Here is a 16,372-nt window from a genome sequence, read left to right as displayed (position 1 = left end):
TATCACAGCTATCTGCGTGATGCTGCATCAGCAACTGTCGCCGTCAGAAAATCAGCGTTCCCAAGTTGACTGATAATGGAGTCACTGAACAAAATTGTGCCTGGCTCATGGACTGGCCTCTTACAGCTCCAACATGACATGCTATCAATCAAGCACTTCCTCCAATTAAAACTATAGTCCATCATTTGTAATTAGTGCATTTTGTTCGTTTGAAGCAACAAAAGTGTTTAATGAAGGATACTGAACAACTAACCTGATGAAGTTTCAGCTAAGGTTCAGCTGTACATTCCGAGAAAAGCAGCATTCTAAGATCTCAATTTCAAATCAAAAGTTACTGAATCATGTTTTGAATTGTTTTGAATTGCAGCTATACGCGGCGTCGCGCACTGATCCGACGAATTATAACAACCGCGCGCGCGTTGATCGTTCCAATACTTGTGCGCGCTGCGCTGAATAACAAAACGAACTACATGTACTACTTTAAATTTTCCTATGGTGCTTCTTAAGAATCACCGTTGGAAATGCCTTCTTACGTTGATTACTTCAAAATGACAGCTTCCCAGAAAGAATAATTTCACAGGGAGTTTAGTTCCCTTACTATCTTTCAACCAAGTTTGTTTTTCAACAGTAATTACGCCAGTTACTTTTCGGATGGCTGCAAATGATGGACTATAGCTTTAAGTGACACAGCTTTTTATCTATTATCCTCTGATTATCCTTTTTGGAGGAAAGTAACTGACTGATGGCAAATTATACGTTAATAGCAAAATGGCTAATGGGCGATTCCATGGAAAAGTAGACATGGCTGGAAAATAGAAAATTATATCTTCCAAACTACAAGGATCACAACATCAAATGTGGTGTCAAATTAAAGGGGACAACAAGATCTTTCATTTGAGTGATGAGAAGGAATCTCGGATCCTACACGCCAGGATCAACGACTCGGCCAACCTCCTGGTTAGATGCGTGATAACGGCCCGCACTGGTGGCAATTAAATGCCATGAATACTTGTCAACAAAGACCCCTGCGAGCGGTGGCTTTCAGATTTGCATGGCTCTGCGCCTGATCTGGTGTCGAAGTCTGTCAAGCCAGCTAATTATATTTTTGAATATCCATGAGTCTACATTTTTGGTCTTTATTATTGAATTCTGATTAGTGATAACTGTATAACCATGATAATACCGAGCACAATATCTTAAGCTTTAAAATGAACAATGAAATGTCGCTTCTGTTTCATCGGTTCGGGAACAAATCTGTCTAAAACTTCTTAATGAAAGCCTAATTAAAAACGAAATTTGGGTAAACGGTGTTCTCCTCGAAATTTGACATTTATTTTCCGGGTATTAAAAATACGTCATCTATGACGGTATTGTGCAAAAACTGCACAATACCATCTGTTATACCCTGAAGTATTTATTTCTTAACAATTTTGGAAGAATTATGTCCTACAGTACATAAGGAGTAGTTTTGCATACAGTTTTATGAATATTTCCGTTTAAGATGTCATGCAAAAAAAGGACACAATGGCACACCTATAAAATTCGCGATTGCAAGCCAACGGGTATTAATGCCCGTTATCACGCGTCTAACCAATTAAGGCAAGTCCGCTCAGTGCATTTTGTACTGGAGCTCAGAACAGTCGTTTATCCTGGTGTGTAGGATCCGTGATGGAATGTAGTTCAGTGTGGTTTAAGGTAAAAAACATGTGTTTTTTGGGCTAAAATCATGAATTTTTGGTTGTCATTTTGGCACCTTGTTTAAACATGCAAAATGTAACTGTTATTGAGAGTTTTTTTGTGTTTAAGGAAGAGAGAAAGGTTCATGTATTATAAGAAATGAGTTTTATTATGTTGCAGTTCATCAAACTCAGATTTTATGCCGTTAGAAACCATGAAGAGGAAGCAACATGAGTGACATAACATGAGTGACGTAACGTGAGTGACGATACCTCCCTGTAATCTTACGTCCCTTGCATCTAAAATACACACTTATTTGATTCAAAATGGGTTTTTTATATCTAGCTATGGTTTGAATGAAAGGTAAATTAATGTTACTTCTGAGTCGCAGACTACAGTTTGAGAAGACTGTAGCAAAATCGCAGGACGATTTTCCATGTCCTTTTTGTAACGTGAGTGACAACCAACAAAACACGTTTTCCAAAAGTGAATGAATGGCCTGAATTTTTCTCTCCATGTTTGAGTACCCCTTACCCCAAGGTTGTTGTATGGCTGGTTGGATTCAGCTTGATCAAATACTTTTGAAGCAGTGAGAGGTCAAAGTAGCCTCACGGCATATAAATGTAACGTGAGTGACAGTGAGATTGCCCTAATGCATAATGTCCCAGAAGGTATAACACCAGATTGTTGTTTGTACACATCAATTTCAGGAAATGATTTAAGTTCATTCACTAAGTTTGTAACTATCTCCCTATCAACTGATAACAGCGGGAAGAAATGATGACTTATTTATGAGTAACTGTTGATCAGAAAGTTATTTTTGTGACATTTGAATTATTTTACAGTGGTGTACAAAATTCCTCCTTTTGCCGGAAACAATCATGAGGTTTCATTTTAAAAAACAGCTTTATCATCAGCAATCAGATAACTCCTTTCTAACAACAAAACCCATGATCACATGACACATTTTGTCAATGATTGTGCCCCCCCCCAAAAAAAAACCCCCACTTGACCGACCCTAAATATTTGGGTGGACATAGGGTTGGCATTTCAATTTTTTTATCTTTTATTTTAATTTTATTTTAAATACTCACATTTCATGTATACATGTATGTTTTGGGAAGTGACAAAATACCCCAAATAAAAGTTTGAAATATTGTAAGTATGCATTAACCCTAACCGAACTCAACCCATCAAAGTTCAACAGCAGGTTTTGTTTAAATCTGTTGGGATAGGTACAGTACCCCTACACTGATGGTCTTTTACACTTGGTTAAAGGGGTCAGAAATTGCCTCAGATCGCACCACAGAGCATCTAGAATCCAAAAAAATTTCGGGGCCCTTACGCAGGCCCCGAACTCCACGCCGTGATTTGTTTGGACACACTTTCTGAGGATCAAATTTTTTTTGGGCCCCCCCCCCCCCAAATTGTGTTCTGGATCCGCCCTTGATTTCTACAAGTGAATACATAGAACTACACAAGGTTATCGCGAAATAGATATTTTACTCCAGAAGTAGGAATTTCCAGGGTGTGTTGATCAAGGAATGCTGAGTCAAGTTTATCAAGTCATCATCCCCTCACGGATGAACAACGATGGGGATGAACAAGTCAAACATGGCAAGCCTCCTTTGTTGATATGTCATTGAAATGTTGATGGTTGCCAATAAAAAGTATTATATCTGGAGTCGTTAATATGAAGAGTATTATAAATAGTGTTTGGAATACATGTAGTAAATAAGAAAGTGCTAGGAAAAAAACAACTGATTTGCAACATAATAGTCGCAACATCTAAATTGCACGTCAATCCCACAGCCTATGTGTCAGTTGCGATTGTGTTGTGAACGCCTCAGATATCCAAAGGTTCAACAGAATTTCTGCAACACAGCAATCGCTTTGAGACAATCTCCATAGCCCTGCGACGGTACGACTGTTTGAAGAGACAGTAAATGAAGACATTGAGGGCGCTGTTGCAGTAGACCAGCCACACCGCCACGAATTCCAGCCAGCCGGGAAGAGCAACCCCTGCCAAGGATTCCACAGATCTGCACAGCATCACTGGCGTAAAACATCCGGCTAGTGTAAGGGTGACAACCAGGAAGGCCTTCAGGGCTCGATTGTCGTAAAAGCTCGGGTTCGCATTCCGACGGTTGGGGTCGATTCGCCGGGCTTGCTCTCGGCTGATCTTAATCAAGCGGTAATAAACACGGATCATAATGGACACAGGCAATATAACCAGGACTATCAGGAATATGACACCTCCATATTTACTTGTCATTCTGAGAAAACAGACAGCTGAGGAATCCAAATACTCTGAAGGTATCTCAAATATGAACTGGATACTTATGGAGTTAAACACAGACAACACCAAGAACACGAGTACTAGTGCAAGAATGCGGTGTCGGCTGCACCAGACTGGGAACTGGAATGGCCGGGTGACAGCGATATATCGCTCGAGGTTTAGAAGGACCACCGAAAATACGGACATGAAGGAAACTACCATCTGTACGACTGGCATTAGTTGGCAGCAGATTCGGCCGAAGGGCCATCTATCCACAGCCGAAGCCACGACGCCGAAAGCTGTCGAGAAGCCAATGAAGAGGTCCGAAACTGCTAGAGTTATCATCAAGACTTTGGTGCTCTCTGCCAAGTCGGTGACGTGGCGAGTAACGGCAATGGAAAGGAGATTGCCAGCTATGATCAGAACTCCGAGACAGATGATAAAAGTGGTGCGGAGAGCAACCAGAACCGGCGACAGCTCGGAGGGCTCTGTAGACGAACTGTTCATTCTGATGCCTCTAAACAGCACAAGTAGAAATGAAAATCTTTACTGTTTAATCTCCGCATGAAGATGAGAGACAAGTTGTTAACCTGCTTGGCCCCTGATCATGTTCTTCCAATCAGTTGTAAGTTTCCGATAACTGTAGATTGGAAAAATGACTTTAAAACTCAACCAACTTGTAAATGTCAAACCCTAGTGTAACACAAATGTTGGGCGAGAAAAATTGCGCCTGTTTGCGACTTCTTTATCTCATGGACTGCTTCCAATTGTAGTGAAAGTTCATCATTCATTCATTTAAGTTTAACTCTAGCTGCATACAGCAGCTGTTGAGCGGGCATGGAGAGTCAGCCCAATGCCCAACATAAAAAACCTTCAGTATTCCCTCCGAAGCGCTCGCTTGAAGAATTCGTCAGTGGTGTTGGCATGGATATTGACTACTTGCTGCAGGAGAGTAGGTAACCGGTTGCCAGATTTCCGCTTCTTGTCCTCATTGAACAAGAGACGCTTGGTGAGGTACATTAAGTGTTTGGTCGTCTGACAAGATGAGCTAGGTACTTTGTTTGCTGACGCTGTACGAATTCAGCAAGCTTTTCGCATCTGCAAATCCGCAAGATGTCGACATAAGTCAGCTTTAGTTTGAACTCGTCATCCTTCCTTTTGTATCCTCCTTGCAGTGAAAGTGTCCCACTTGTCTAGGCTCCTCGTACGCTGCCGGGCAAATTGTCCAATTCACACAGTGACAATATCACATCTATCTGCGTGATGCTGCATCAGCAACTGTCGCCGTCAGACAATCAGTGTTCCCAAGTTGACTGTTGATGGAGTCACTGAACGAAATTGTGCCTGGCTAATGGATTTATTGGCCTCTTACAGCTCCAACATGACATGCTATCAATCAAGCACTTCCTCCATTTAAGTGACACAGCTTTTTATCTATTATCCTCTGATTATCTCTTCAAGGAAAGTAACTGACTGATGGCAAATTGTCCGTTAGCAAAATGACTAATATGCAATTCCATGGAAAAGTGGATATGGCTGAAAAATGGAAAATGTGTTATATCTTCCAAACTACAAGGATCGTAACATCAAATGTAGTGTCAAATTAAAGGGGACAACAAGATCTTTCATTTGAGTGATGAGATGGAATCTCAGATCCTACACGCCAGGATCAACGACTTGGCCAACCTCCTGGTTAGATGTGTGATAACAGCCCGTACTGGTGGCAATTAAATGCCATGGGTACTTGTCAACAAAGACCCCTGCGCGCGGTGGCTTTCAGATTTGCATGGCTCTGCGCCCGATCTGGTGTCGAAGTCTGTCAAGCCAGCTAATTATATGTTTGAATATTCATGAGTCTACGTTTTTGGTCTTTATTATTGAATTCTGATAAGTGATAACTGTATAACCATGTTAATACCGAGCACAATATCTTAAGCTTTAAAATGAACAATGAAATGTCGCTTCTGTTTCATCGGTTCGGGAACAAATCTGTCTCAAACTTCTTAATGAAAGCCTAATTAAAAACCAAATTTGGGTAAACGGTGTTCTCCTCGAAATTTGACATTTATTTTCCGGGTATTAAAAATACGTCATCTATGACAAAAAAAACTGCACAATACCATCTGTTATACCCTGAAGTATTTATTTCTTAACAATTTTGGAAGAATTATGTCCTACAGTACATAATGAGTAGTTTTGCATACAGTTTTATGAATATTTCCGTTTAAGACACGTAAGATGTCATGCAAAAAAAGGACACAATGGCACACCTATAAAATTCGCGATTGCAAGCCAACGGGTATTAATGCCCGTTATCACGCGTCTAACCAATTAAGGCAAGTCCGCTCAGTGCATTTTGTACTGGAGCTCAGAACAGTCGTTTATCCTGGTGTGTAGGATCCGTGATGGAATGTAGTTCAGTGTGGTTTAAGGTAAAAAACATGGGTTTTTTGGGCTAAAATCATGAATTTTTGGTTGTCATTTTGGCACCTTGTTTTAACATGCAAAATGTAACTGTTATTGAGAGTTTTTTTGTGTTTAAGGAAGAGAGAAAGGTTCATGTATTATAAGAAATGAGTTTCATTATGTTGCAGTTCATCAAACTCAGATTTTATGCCGTTAGAAACCATGAAGAGGAAGCAACATGAGTGACATAACATGAGTGACGTAACGTGAGTGACGGCACCTCCCTGTAATCTTACGTCCCTTGCGTCTAAAATACACACTTATTTGATTCAAAATGGGTTTTTATATCTAGCTATGGTTTGAATGAAAGGTAAATTAATGTTACTTCTGCGTCGCAGACTACAGTGTGAGAAGACTGTAGCAAAATTGCAGGACGATTTTCCATGTCCTTTTTTTGTAACGTGAGGGACGACCAACTAAACACATGTTTTCATAAAGTGAATGAATGGATTGAATTTTTCTCTCCATGTTTGAGTTCCCCTTACCCCAAGGTTGTTGTATGGCTGGTTTGATTCAGCTTGATCAAATACTTTGAAGCAGTGAGAGATCAAAGCAGCCTCACGGCATATAAATGTAACGTGAGTGACAGTGAGATTGCCCTAATGCATAATGTCCCAGTAGGTATAACACCAGATTGTTGTTTGTACACAACAATTTCAGGAAATGATTTAAGTTCATTCTCTAAGTTTGTATCTGTCTCCCTATCAACTGATAAAAGCGGGAAGAAATGATGACTTATTTATGAGTGACTGTTGATCAGAAAGTTATTTTTGTGACATTTGAATTATTTTACAGTGGTGTACAAAATTCCTCCTTTTGCCGGAAACAATCATGAGGTTTCATTTTAAAAAACAGCTTTATCATCAGCAATCAGATAACTCCTTTCTAACAACAAAACCCATGATCACATGACACATTTTGTTAATGATTGTGCCCCCCCCCAAAAAAAAAAACCCCACTTGACCAACCCTAAATATTTGGGTGGACATAGGGTTGGCATTTCAATTTTTTTATTTTTTATTTTTTTTTTATTTTAAATAATCACATTTCATGTATACATGTATGTTTTGGGAAGTGACAAAATACCCCAAATAAAAGTTTGAAATATTGTAAGTATGCATTAACCCTAACCGAACTCAACCCATCAAAGTTCAACAGCAGGTTTTGTTTAAATCTGTTGGGATAGGTACAGTACCCCTACACTGATGGTTTTTTACACTTGGTTAAAGGGGTCAGAAATTGCCTCAGATCGCACCACAGAGCATCTAGAATCCAAAAAAATTTCGGGGCCCTTACGCAGGCCCCGAACTCCACGCCGTGATTTGTTTGGACACACTTTCTGAGGATCAAATTTTTTTTTTTGGCCCCCCCCCCAAATTGTGTTCTGGATCCGCCCTTGATTTCTACAGGTGAATACATAGAACTACACTAAGGTTATCACGAAATAGATATTTTACTACAGAAGTGGGAATTTCCAGGGTGTGTTGATCAAGGAATGCTGAGTCAAGTTTATCAAGTCATCATCCCCTCGCGGAGGAACGACGATGGGGATGAAAAAGTCAAACATGGCAAGCCTCCTTTGATATGTCATTGAAATGTTGATAGTTGCCAATAAATACTATTATATCAGGACTTTCAGGAGACGTTAATATGAAGAGTATTATAAATAGTGTTTGGAATACATGTAGTAAATAAGAAAGTGCTAGGAAAAATCCAACTGATTTGCAACATAATAGTCGCAACATCTAAATTGCACGTCAATCCCACAGCCTATGTATCAGTTGCGATTGCGTTATGAACGCCTCAGATATCCACAGGTTCAACAGAATTTCTGCAACACAGCAATCGCTTTGAGACAATCCCCATAGCCCGGCGACGGTACGACTGTTTGAAGAGACAGTAAATGAAGACATTGAGGGCGCTGTTGCAGTAGACCAGCCACACCGCCGAGAATTCCAGCCAGCCGGGAAGAGCGACCCCCGCCAAGGATTCCACAGATCTGCACAGCATCAATGGCGTGAAACATCCGGCTAGTGTAAGGGTGACAACCAGGAAGGCCTTCAGGGCTCGATTGTCGTAAAAGCTCGGGTTCGCGTTCCGACGGTTGGGGTCGATTCGCCGGGCTTGCTCTCGGCTGATTTTAATCAAGCGGTGATAAACACGGATCATAATGGACACAGGCAATATAACCAGGACTATCAGGAATATGACACCTCCATATTTACTTGTCATTCTGAGAAAACAGACAGCTGAGGAATCCAAATACTCTGAAGGTATCTCAAATATGAACTGGAGACTTATGGAGTTAAACACAGACAACACCAAGAACACGAGTACTAGTGCAAGAATGCGGTGTCGGCTGCACCAGATTGGGTACTTGAATGGCCGGGTGACAGCGATATATCGCTCGAGGTTTAGAAGGACCACCGAAAACACAGACATGAAGGAAACTACCATCTGTACGACTGGCATTAGTTGGCAGCAGATTCGGCCGAAGGGCCATCTGTCCATAGCCGAAGCCACGACGCCGAAAGCTGTCGAGAAGCCAATAAAGAGGTCCGAAACTGCTAGAGTTATCATCAAGACCTTGGTACTCTCTGCCAAGTCGGAGACGTGGCGAGTAACGGCAATGGAAAGGAGATTGCCAGCTATGATCAGAACTCCGAGACAGATGATAAAAGTGGTGCGCAGAGCAACCAGAACCGGCGACAGCTCGGAGGGCTCTGTGGACGAACTGTTCATTCTGATGCCTCCAAACAGCACAAGTAGAAATGAAAATCTTTACTGTTTAATCTCCGCGTGAAGATGAGAGCCAAGTTGTTAACCTGCTTGGCCCCTGATCATGTTCTTCCAATCAGTTGTTAGTTTCCGATAACTGTGGATTGGAGAAATGACTTCCACTTATTACATGCTATAATCACTCGTACTCTCCAGTGCAAGTTTAAAACTCAACAAACTTGTAGATGTCAAACCCTAGTGTAACAAAAATGTTGGGCGAGAAAAATTGCGCCAGTTTGCGACGGTTTATCTCATGGACTGCTTCCAATTGTTGTGAAAGTTCATCATTCATTCATTTAAGTTTAACTCTAGCTGCATACAGCAGCTGTTGAGTGGGCATGGAGAGTCAGTTTCATGCCCAACGTAAAAAAACCTTCAGTATTCCCTCCAAAGCGCTCGCTTGAAGAATTCGTCAGTGGTGTTGGCATGGATATTGACTACTTGCTGCAGGAGAGTAGGTAACCGGTTGCCAGATTTCCGCTTCGTGTCCTCATTGAACAAGAGATGCTTGGTGAGGTAAGCATTTGGTTGTCTGACGAGATGGGCTAGGTATTTTGTTTGCTGACGCTGTACGAATTCAGCAAGCTTTTCGCATCTGCAAATCTGCAAGATGTCGACATAAGTCAGCTTTAGTTTGAACTCTTCATCCTTCCTATTGTATCCTCCTTGCAGTGAAAGTGTCCCGCTTGCCTAGGCTCATCGTATGTTGCCAGGCAAATTGTCCAATTCACACAGTGACAATATCACATCTATCTGCGTGATGCTGCATCAGCAACTGTCGCCGTCAGAAAATCAGTGTTCCCAAGTTGACTGATGATGGAGTCACTGAATGAAATTGTGCCTGGCTAATGGATTTATTGGCCTCTTACAGCTCTCCAACATGACGTGCTATCAATCAGGCACTTCCTCCATTAAGTGGCACAGCTTTATCCCTATTATTCTCTGATTAACTTTTCAAGGTAAGTAAGGAAAGTAACTGACTGATGGGGCAAATTGTCCATTAGCAAAATGGCTAAAATGCATAAGGTCCTTGTAGGTGATACCAGATTGTCGCTCGAAAGTTCATTTCTCTGATGTAAATTCTGGCGTCCATTACCAAATTGTGCACATCAATTTCCGGCAGTAATTGAAGTCGCTTTCACTCTGTTTGTTACTATCTCCCTATCAACTGATAAAAGCGGGAGGAATGATGACTCATTTATGAGTAACTGTTATTTTTTGTGACATTTGATATCATTTTACAGTGGTGTACAAAATTCCTCCTTTCGCCAGAAACAATCACGAGGTTTCATTTTTAAAACACAGCTTTATTATCAGCAATCAGATAACTCCTTTCTAACCAATCACGTGGTTGCTAGGGCAAAGCTTCTGGCATTGTTAGGCAAAGCTAATCCCAATTACGTACTTAGGTAATAGAGCAGTCAGTATTCCGAGTGGCACTGCTATAATAGAGCAGTGAAATCCATGCACCCCAAAAAAACATGGCCTTTTGAACGTTTTCTCAGTAAATATGCCCAGTATGATTGAAATGTTAAATTATAATGGAAGGTTACATTCTAAACTTCATGTCAGTGAAAAAAACAAATTTCGGTCATCGATGCCGAAACGTCAATACTCGTTACTGGTAAAGCTGACCTTCAAGTCTGGAAGACATTGTTCGAAAACTTCCCCAAATGCATGTACATGTACTAGCCTCAATTTCTAGGACTCTCTCCAAGTTTGTTATTTCACGAGTAGTTCAACACTTATATCATCTAAAAATACATGTACACAAATGTATTCTGAATTTCAGCTTAATCTGTCGTTGCAAACGCTAGTATATCAACTAGAACTATCTCCATGGAAAATTTTGATGAGGATTTTCTGTTGGCACAACTGACGTGCACTGTTCAGCAAAGCGCCATAGGCGCTACAGTTGACTGAGTATGGTAGATTAGCATATTCATTAGCATCACTGCGTGTCACTTGGCATGGGTCTCGGTATCAACCAATGCAAGCCGGCGAAAAGGGTGATATTTTAATTAATTAATAACTCGTGAAGCAGGCTTTTCTCCAAATTTATACTGCATACCATAATGAATAGGAACCTTATTAATATCTGTGAGTCTTGAAAAGATTGACAGATATTGCAAACGCTAGTCTACCAACTTTCAAAAGTGCACGTAGCCAGGCCTATTTTTCCAATTTTAACGAAAAGTAATGAACACATCACAACGGTTTTTAGCACACACTTTGATCATTATGAAGGAAGTAAACGCTGAAAGTTGCATGAAGATATACGGTCTTCCGAACGGGAGAAATTAATTTTCAAAGATTTCGCCCGCCAACGTGAACATGTGTGTGCACATGTAGTTTCATTCAAAATGAAGTGTTACGTAGCCATTTGAAATCGCCCTTAGCAACCACATGACTGTAACAACAAAACCCATGATCACATGACAAAACTATATAATGATTGGCCCCCCCCCCCAAAAAAAATTGTCCGACCCTAAATATTTGGGTGCACATAAGGTTGGCATTTCAATTTTTTATTAGTCTGGAATGCTGACAATTACACTCGGCTTCGCTTCGGGTAATTATCAGCATTCCAGACTCCAACAAGTTTTAAATTTAAACGTAGTGTTTAACACCTCCAAAACACATATTTATTCCCTTATTAAAACACAAGCACAATAGGACAAACTACATGTAACCATCTCAGACTACAACAAACTACATGTAACCATCTCTGACTATGGGGAGACAATATATCTGGATATACACACTACTTCTTTTTTGAAAAATAAATTGTTTAACCCAAACCCTGCTAAATGCAACAGAAAGCAACAAAGGTCAAAAGTTGTTACATACTGTTGCATTTAGCAGGCGACCTAACTCCCTGTGCTTGTTGCATCTTGTTGCATTTAGCAGGATAACTGCTCATAGTACCAAGGTGCTACAACATAATCCACTGATGCATTATGTTGCATTTAGCAGGGTAACTGCTTGGTGCCAAGACTGGTGTGCACTGGGTTCACTGCACAATGCAGCAGAATCCACTGTTGCAATTTGTTGCATTTACCAGGGTTATATTTCAGACGAGTTGCATTTTGTTGCAAGTGCCAGGGTGCCTGTTGGGGGTTAGGGTTAATGAAGAAATATATGAAGTTCATATTCACTTACAGCTGCAATCTCGGAGAGCTGGTTGCTGACCGTCTTTCGGAAGGCTTGCTCATGTTTCTTGTCACAGATGGGCCAGCAGTCCCTACAAACAACCAAAAAAAGAACAGAAAATGATATTATTAGTTATCTTGCGAGCGCGAGTGGAACTACATTTTCCGTGTTCCACGAGCGCGAGCGCGATAACGAATTTATCTTCAAGCAAACTTGACGCGCAGTACAGTTGGAACTAGCACGCTTTACAAGGACATTCAGCAGCTTAGCGTATGCAGCTGGAATGTCGCTCGAATCTTGGAATAGCGCAATACGCAGAGTGCGGTGTGGACCGTGGCCGTGCGGTATGGTTATATGTAGCACGGCTTGTTGCCATGGATCGACCAATCAGGATCGAGGATTCAAGTTTGCAGTCCCTACAAACAACCAAAAAAAGAACAGAAAATGATGTCATGTGTTGTCCTTGACATTGAAAAGTTACATTCTGTTGATTCCATTTTTTTTTCCCGGTAAAGTTAGAAATCAGTGGATCGTCTCAAGCTTAAGACAACTCACCTGAATTTGTCGTGCGCCTTGGCTGGGTTCAGTCTCTCAAACAAGAAATGCATGATGACTTCAAACGCTTTCTTGTTCGGGAGAGCAAACATATCCCTGAAACAGTAATAAAGAGACATTATTTTCTATGCATCATCTCAAATGCTGAATCATAATTATGATCTTTATTCATCATTACTCCCTAGGCCTTTTTGCTAGGATGTAACCTCAATCCTGCAAAATCCTCCAACTGCCTCCATGTAAAAATAGCATACAGCCTCAATCCTGCAAAATCCTGTTTTTTTCTTGAATGTGGTCCTTGGAGGGGTAACCACTGCCTCAATCCTGCAAAATCCTCCAGCAATCACTGTCAATATGCTGAGGCAGAGCCAGTGACATCCTGGAGCGGTGCGGAGAAGTATATAGGCCTAAATGTATGCACAGCTGAGCATAAACAACACAAGGTCCGGCCCAAGACCTTGGCACAGTGCATCCTCCTAAATCAGCAACACACTTTTGCCATGTAGCCTCAATGTGTGTGCCCTCTAATGGCACAACAATTAGACCAGTGGGCCTACTTGCACTAACATCTTGGCCATTTCATTTCAGCAGTTTAATTTTTTCTTTATTTTCTCCCTAGGCTTTCCTAGGGAACCAATCAGCGATCAAGAAAAGGTTCAATGGCTCGCCCAACGGTTGTAAACATACGCACTACGTGCGATACGTGATCAAGCATCATCGCTTTCCTAGGGGACCAATCAGCGATCGAGAAAAGTTTCAATGGCTCACCTGACGGTTGTAAACATACGCGCTATACGTGCGGTGATCAATGGAGCTATGAAAAAGGAAATGTATTTGAATTTATACAGAGGGTCTTATTTACATAAAATGGCCCCTCCCCCATTGCTACGAAATGACCAAGAAATGACCAATCATGCAAGGGCGCTATACAACAGTGCAACTATCACTCTTCATCACTGATGTCTTGGCCAAGACTACTTTACACCTTGCGTCCGGATTCATTCAATTGACTACAATTACAAACTACAGTCGGACCCTGAAAAGCAGGGTCAAGACTCTACCACTGGAGAATGCTTACGCCAAGACGAATCAAATTCAGTCTTGGAAACTTTGCCACTCAGACCCATGAAAATTCTGATGATACCTCATGTGTGTCATATTCGAGCTAATGCGCAAGTGTGAGGTATCCAGTCTAGGACCTAGACTGCTACGTGTACAAACCTGTTGAATGGAATAGCATGTCTCCTCTCTGCCTCTACGGGCTCGAACCCAAGAAGCAACAAGTTGGTGAAGGAGATCTCCCTAGCTTCCAAGACATCTGGTGACAGACTCTGAGACGCGTGGTGTTTGCTCTTCTTCTTACTCATGACGAATGGATTTCAAATAAAAGTTGTCAACTAAACAGGCCTGGAGTAAAAAAAAAAAAAAAAAAATTCCTGAATCCTAACCACCATAAATCTGCCAATATGTTAGGTGACTTTAAGCAAGGGCTAAAGCTAAAAAACAAAAAAAGGATTTTGGCTATCATTACAGTAGCCCCATTCTGTGGCCAAGATAATTAATGGACTCCCTTTGTATCCTTTAAAGTCCCTTCGTTACTCATATCCTTAAAGGTATAGTCCATCATTTGTAATTTGTGCATTTTGTTCGTTGGAAGCAACAAACGTGCTCAAAATCTAAAGAAGGGTGCTGAACAACTAACCTGATGAAGTTTCAGCTCAGCTTCAGCTGTATATTTCGAAAAAAACAGCATTCTAGGATCTGGATTTCAAATCAAAAGTTGCTGAATCATGTTTTGAATTGGGCCTGAATTCAGCATCCGAGACACGTTCTCACTGAGCCGTTTGCAGCTATGCGATGCCGGACACTGATCTGATGAATTATAGCAACCGCACGCGCCAGTGCGTCGTGTCAACCGAATAAAAAAAACGAACTACTAACGGAAATTTCCAAAGGTGCGTCTTGGAAAGGCCTTCTTTCGTTGATTTCTTCAAAATGACAGCTTGCCAGAAAGAATAATTTCACAGGGAGTTTAGTCCCCTTACTATCTTTCAACCAAGTATGTTTTTCAACAATAATTACGTCAGTTACTTTTTGGATAGCTGCAAATGATGGACTGTAGCTTTAAAGGGACCATTTGATAGGCACATAATTATAGCTGTTGAAAATCACATCAGGGTGGAGCTAGAGGTGACCTCAGTAAAGCCATAATAGGCTTGAGATGGAAAGATTCCCATATCTGGCCATCACTTGTCAACCTGTGCACAAACCCTATGATACTGGTCTGAAAATTCCTAAGTGTTTTCTCAGTAAATGCTTCAAAATTGTCCCTGCTATTTTTGACTTTTTAGGACATATCACTTTCTGATAGCTGATAGGTCACTGCAGGGAAAAATTAGTGATGGCCAGATATGGGAATCTTTCCCTTGACAGTCCTTCTGATTTGAAAATCACAGGTGTGTGGAAAAAAGCACACCTGGATTTTTTTAGGCGTGTGATTTTTCTAGGCGTGTGATTTTTCTAGGCGTGTGATTTTCTAGGCGAGTGATTTTTCTAGGTGTGTGATTCTATGGTCCAAGCTGGGATATATTTCATAATATTCATCTTAGTTTACAATAAAGCCATTTTCTCTTCACTGACGTACTTTATTTTTCACAAATTATGAAGTAAAATTATGCTGTAAATGTACTGAGGGATTCAGGCGTGCGATTATTGGCACTTCTCGGGAAGCTTTTAGGCCTGTGATGGCATGGGGGTGTGAACGCACGCCTCAAAACAGAAGGACTGCCTTGCGTGAGGATTCTGCACCCACTGACGATCTTGACCGACATGAACATTCTTTGGGAGATTTGGATAGTCAAGACAAAAATCAGAGAAAACAGTAACGTCAGACCACATCGACTTTGTGTATGTGCTGCCAGGCTGGTCATTAGTTTGTTCCCTTTCATTTTGCGCTAATTAAAAAGCACTTACAGGTAACGTCAGACCACACCAACATCGTGCATGTGCTGCCAGACGTTTTGGTTATTATTAGTCTGCCCCCTTTTACTGCGCTAATTAAAAAGCGTTTACAGGTACAGGTTCCAGATACACGATCCATCGCTTCCTCAGTCTGGCTTCCAGACGCACAATAACAAAATTACAACACCATCTGCAAATGGCATGAATGGTGCCCGACTAAATTTAGTGCAACATATATGGGAGCACAGAGTGGCCACATAGGCCTAAATAAAGCTGAGTTTACTTGATCGTATTAAACCCCATCTAAAAAACATGTTAAAATTGTGCAGCAGCAGGATTCCAGTCAAACCAGTGAGTTTGGAGGTTTTTAGACATCATCTTACAGTTACATTGAAATTTTTTAAAAATAATTTTGCCGATGCGCATGGCTACAGCGCGCGATATGCGCGCAGACCAGAAAACGGAGACTTTTTTGGAGGGAGGGGGGGCCTTAGGTTGAAAAGG

The 16,372-nt window shown here is 41.2% G+C and overlaps 2 protein-coding genes across 5 annotated transcripts in view; both read right to left on the bottom strand.

Annotated features, from left to right (window-relative positions):
- LOC119744812 overlaps positions 1–16,372 on the bottom strand; it is a 49,402-nt gene that overhangs the window by 24,314 nt on the left and 8,716 nt on the right. For all 4 annotated transcript variants that reach the window (XM_038220961.1, XM_038220963.1, XM_038220960.1 and 1 more), the window contains exons 2-4: positions 14,129–14,314; positions 12,908–13,003; positions 12,362–12,443 (exon numbers count right to left, since the gene is read on the bottom strand). In XM_038220961.1, the coding sequence (XP_038076889.1) occupies positions 12,362–12,443; positions 12,908–13,003; positions 14,129–14,274 (324 nt within the window). In that variant the 5' untranslated portion in view covers positions 14,275–14,314. The remainder of the gene's footprint in view (positions 1–12,361; positions 12,444–12,907; positions 13,004–14,128; positions 14,315–16,372) is intronic.
- LOC119744814 (histamine H2 receptor-like) lies at positions 8,066–10,733 on the bottom strand. Its single transcript, XM_038220964.1, has one exon. The coding sequence runs from the start codon at positions 9,161–9,163 to the stop codon at positions 8,225–8,227; it is 939 nt and encodes a 312-aa protein (XP_038076892.1). The 5' UTR covers positions 9,164–10,733; the 3' UTR covers positions 8,066–8,224.

The sequence above is a fragment of the Patiria miniata genome, unplaced genomic scaffold (assembly GCF_015706575.1).
Source record: "Patiria miniata isolate m_02_andy unplaced genomic scaffold, ASM1570657v1 HiC_scaffold_7, whole genome shotgun sequence".
Lineage (NCBI taxonomy): Eukaryota > Metazoa > Echinodermata > Asteroidea > Valvatida > Asterinidae > Patiria > Patiria miniata.
Note: the sequence above shows the minus strand (reverse complement) of the source record. Positions and strands in the feature narration are given on the sequence as shown.

What these genes read in the sequence shown, in the direction of transcription:
- LOC119744814 (XM_038220964.1), bottom strand. Translation starts at nt 9,163, where the DNA reads ATGAACAGTTCGTCCACAGAGCCCTCCGAGCTGTCGCCGGTTCTGGTT.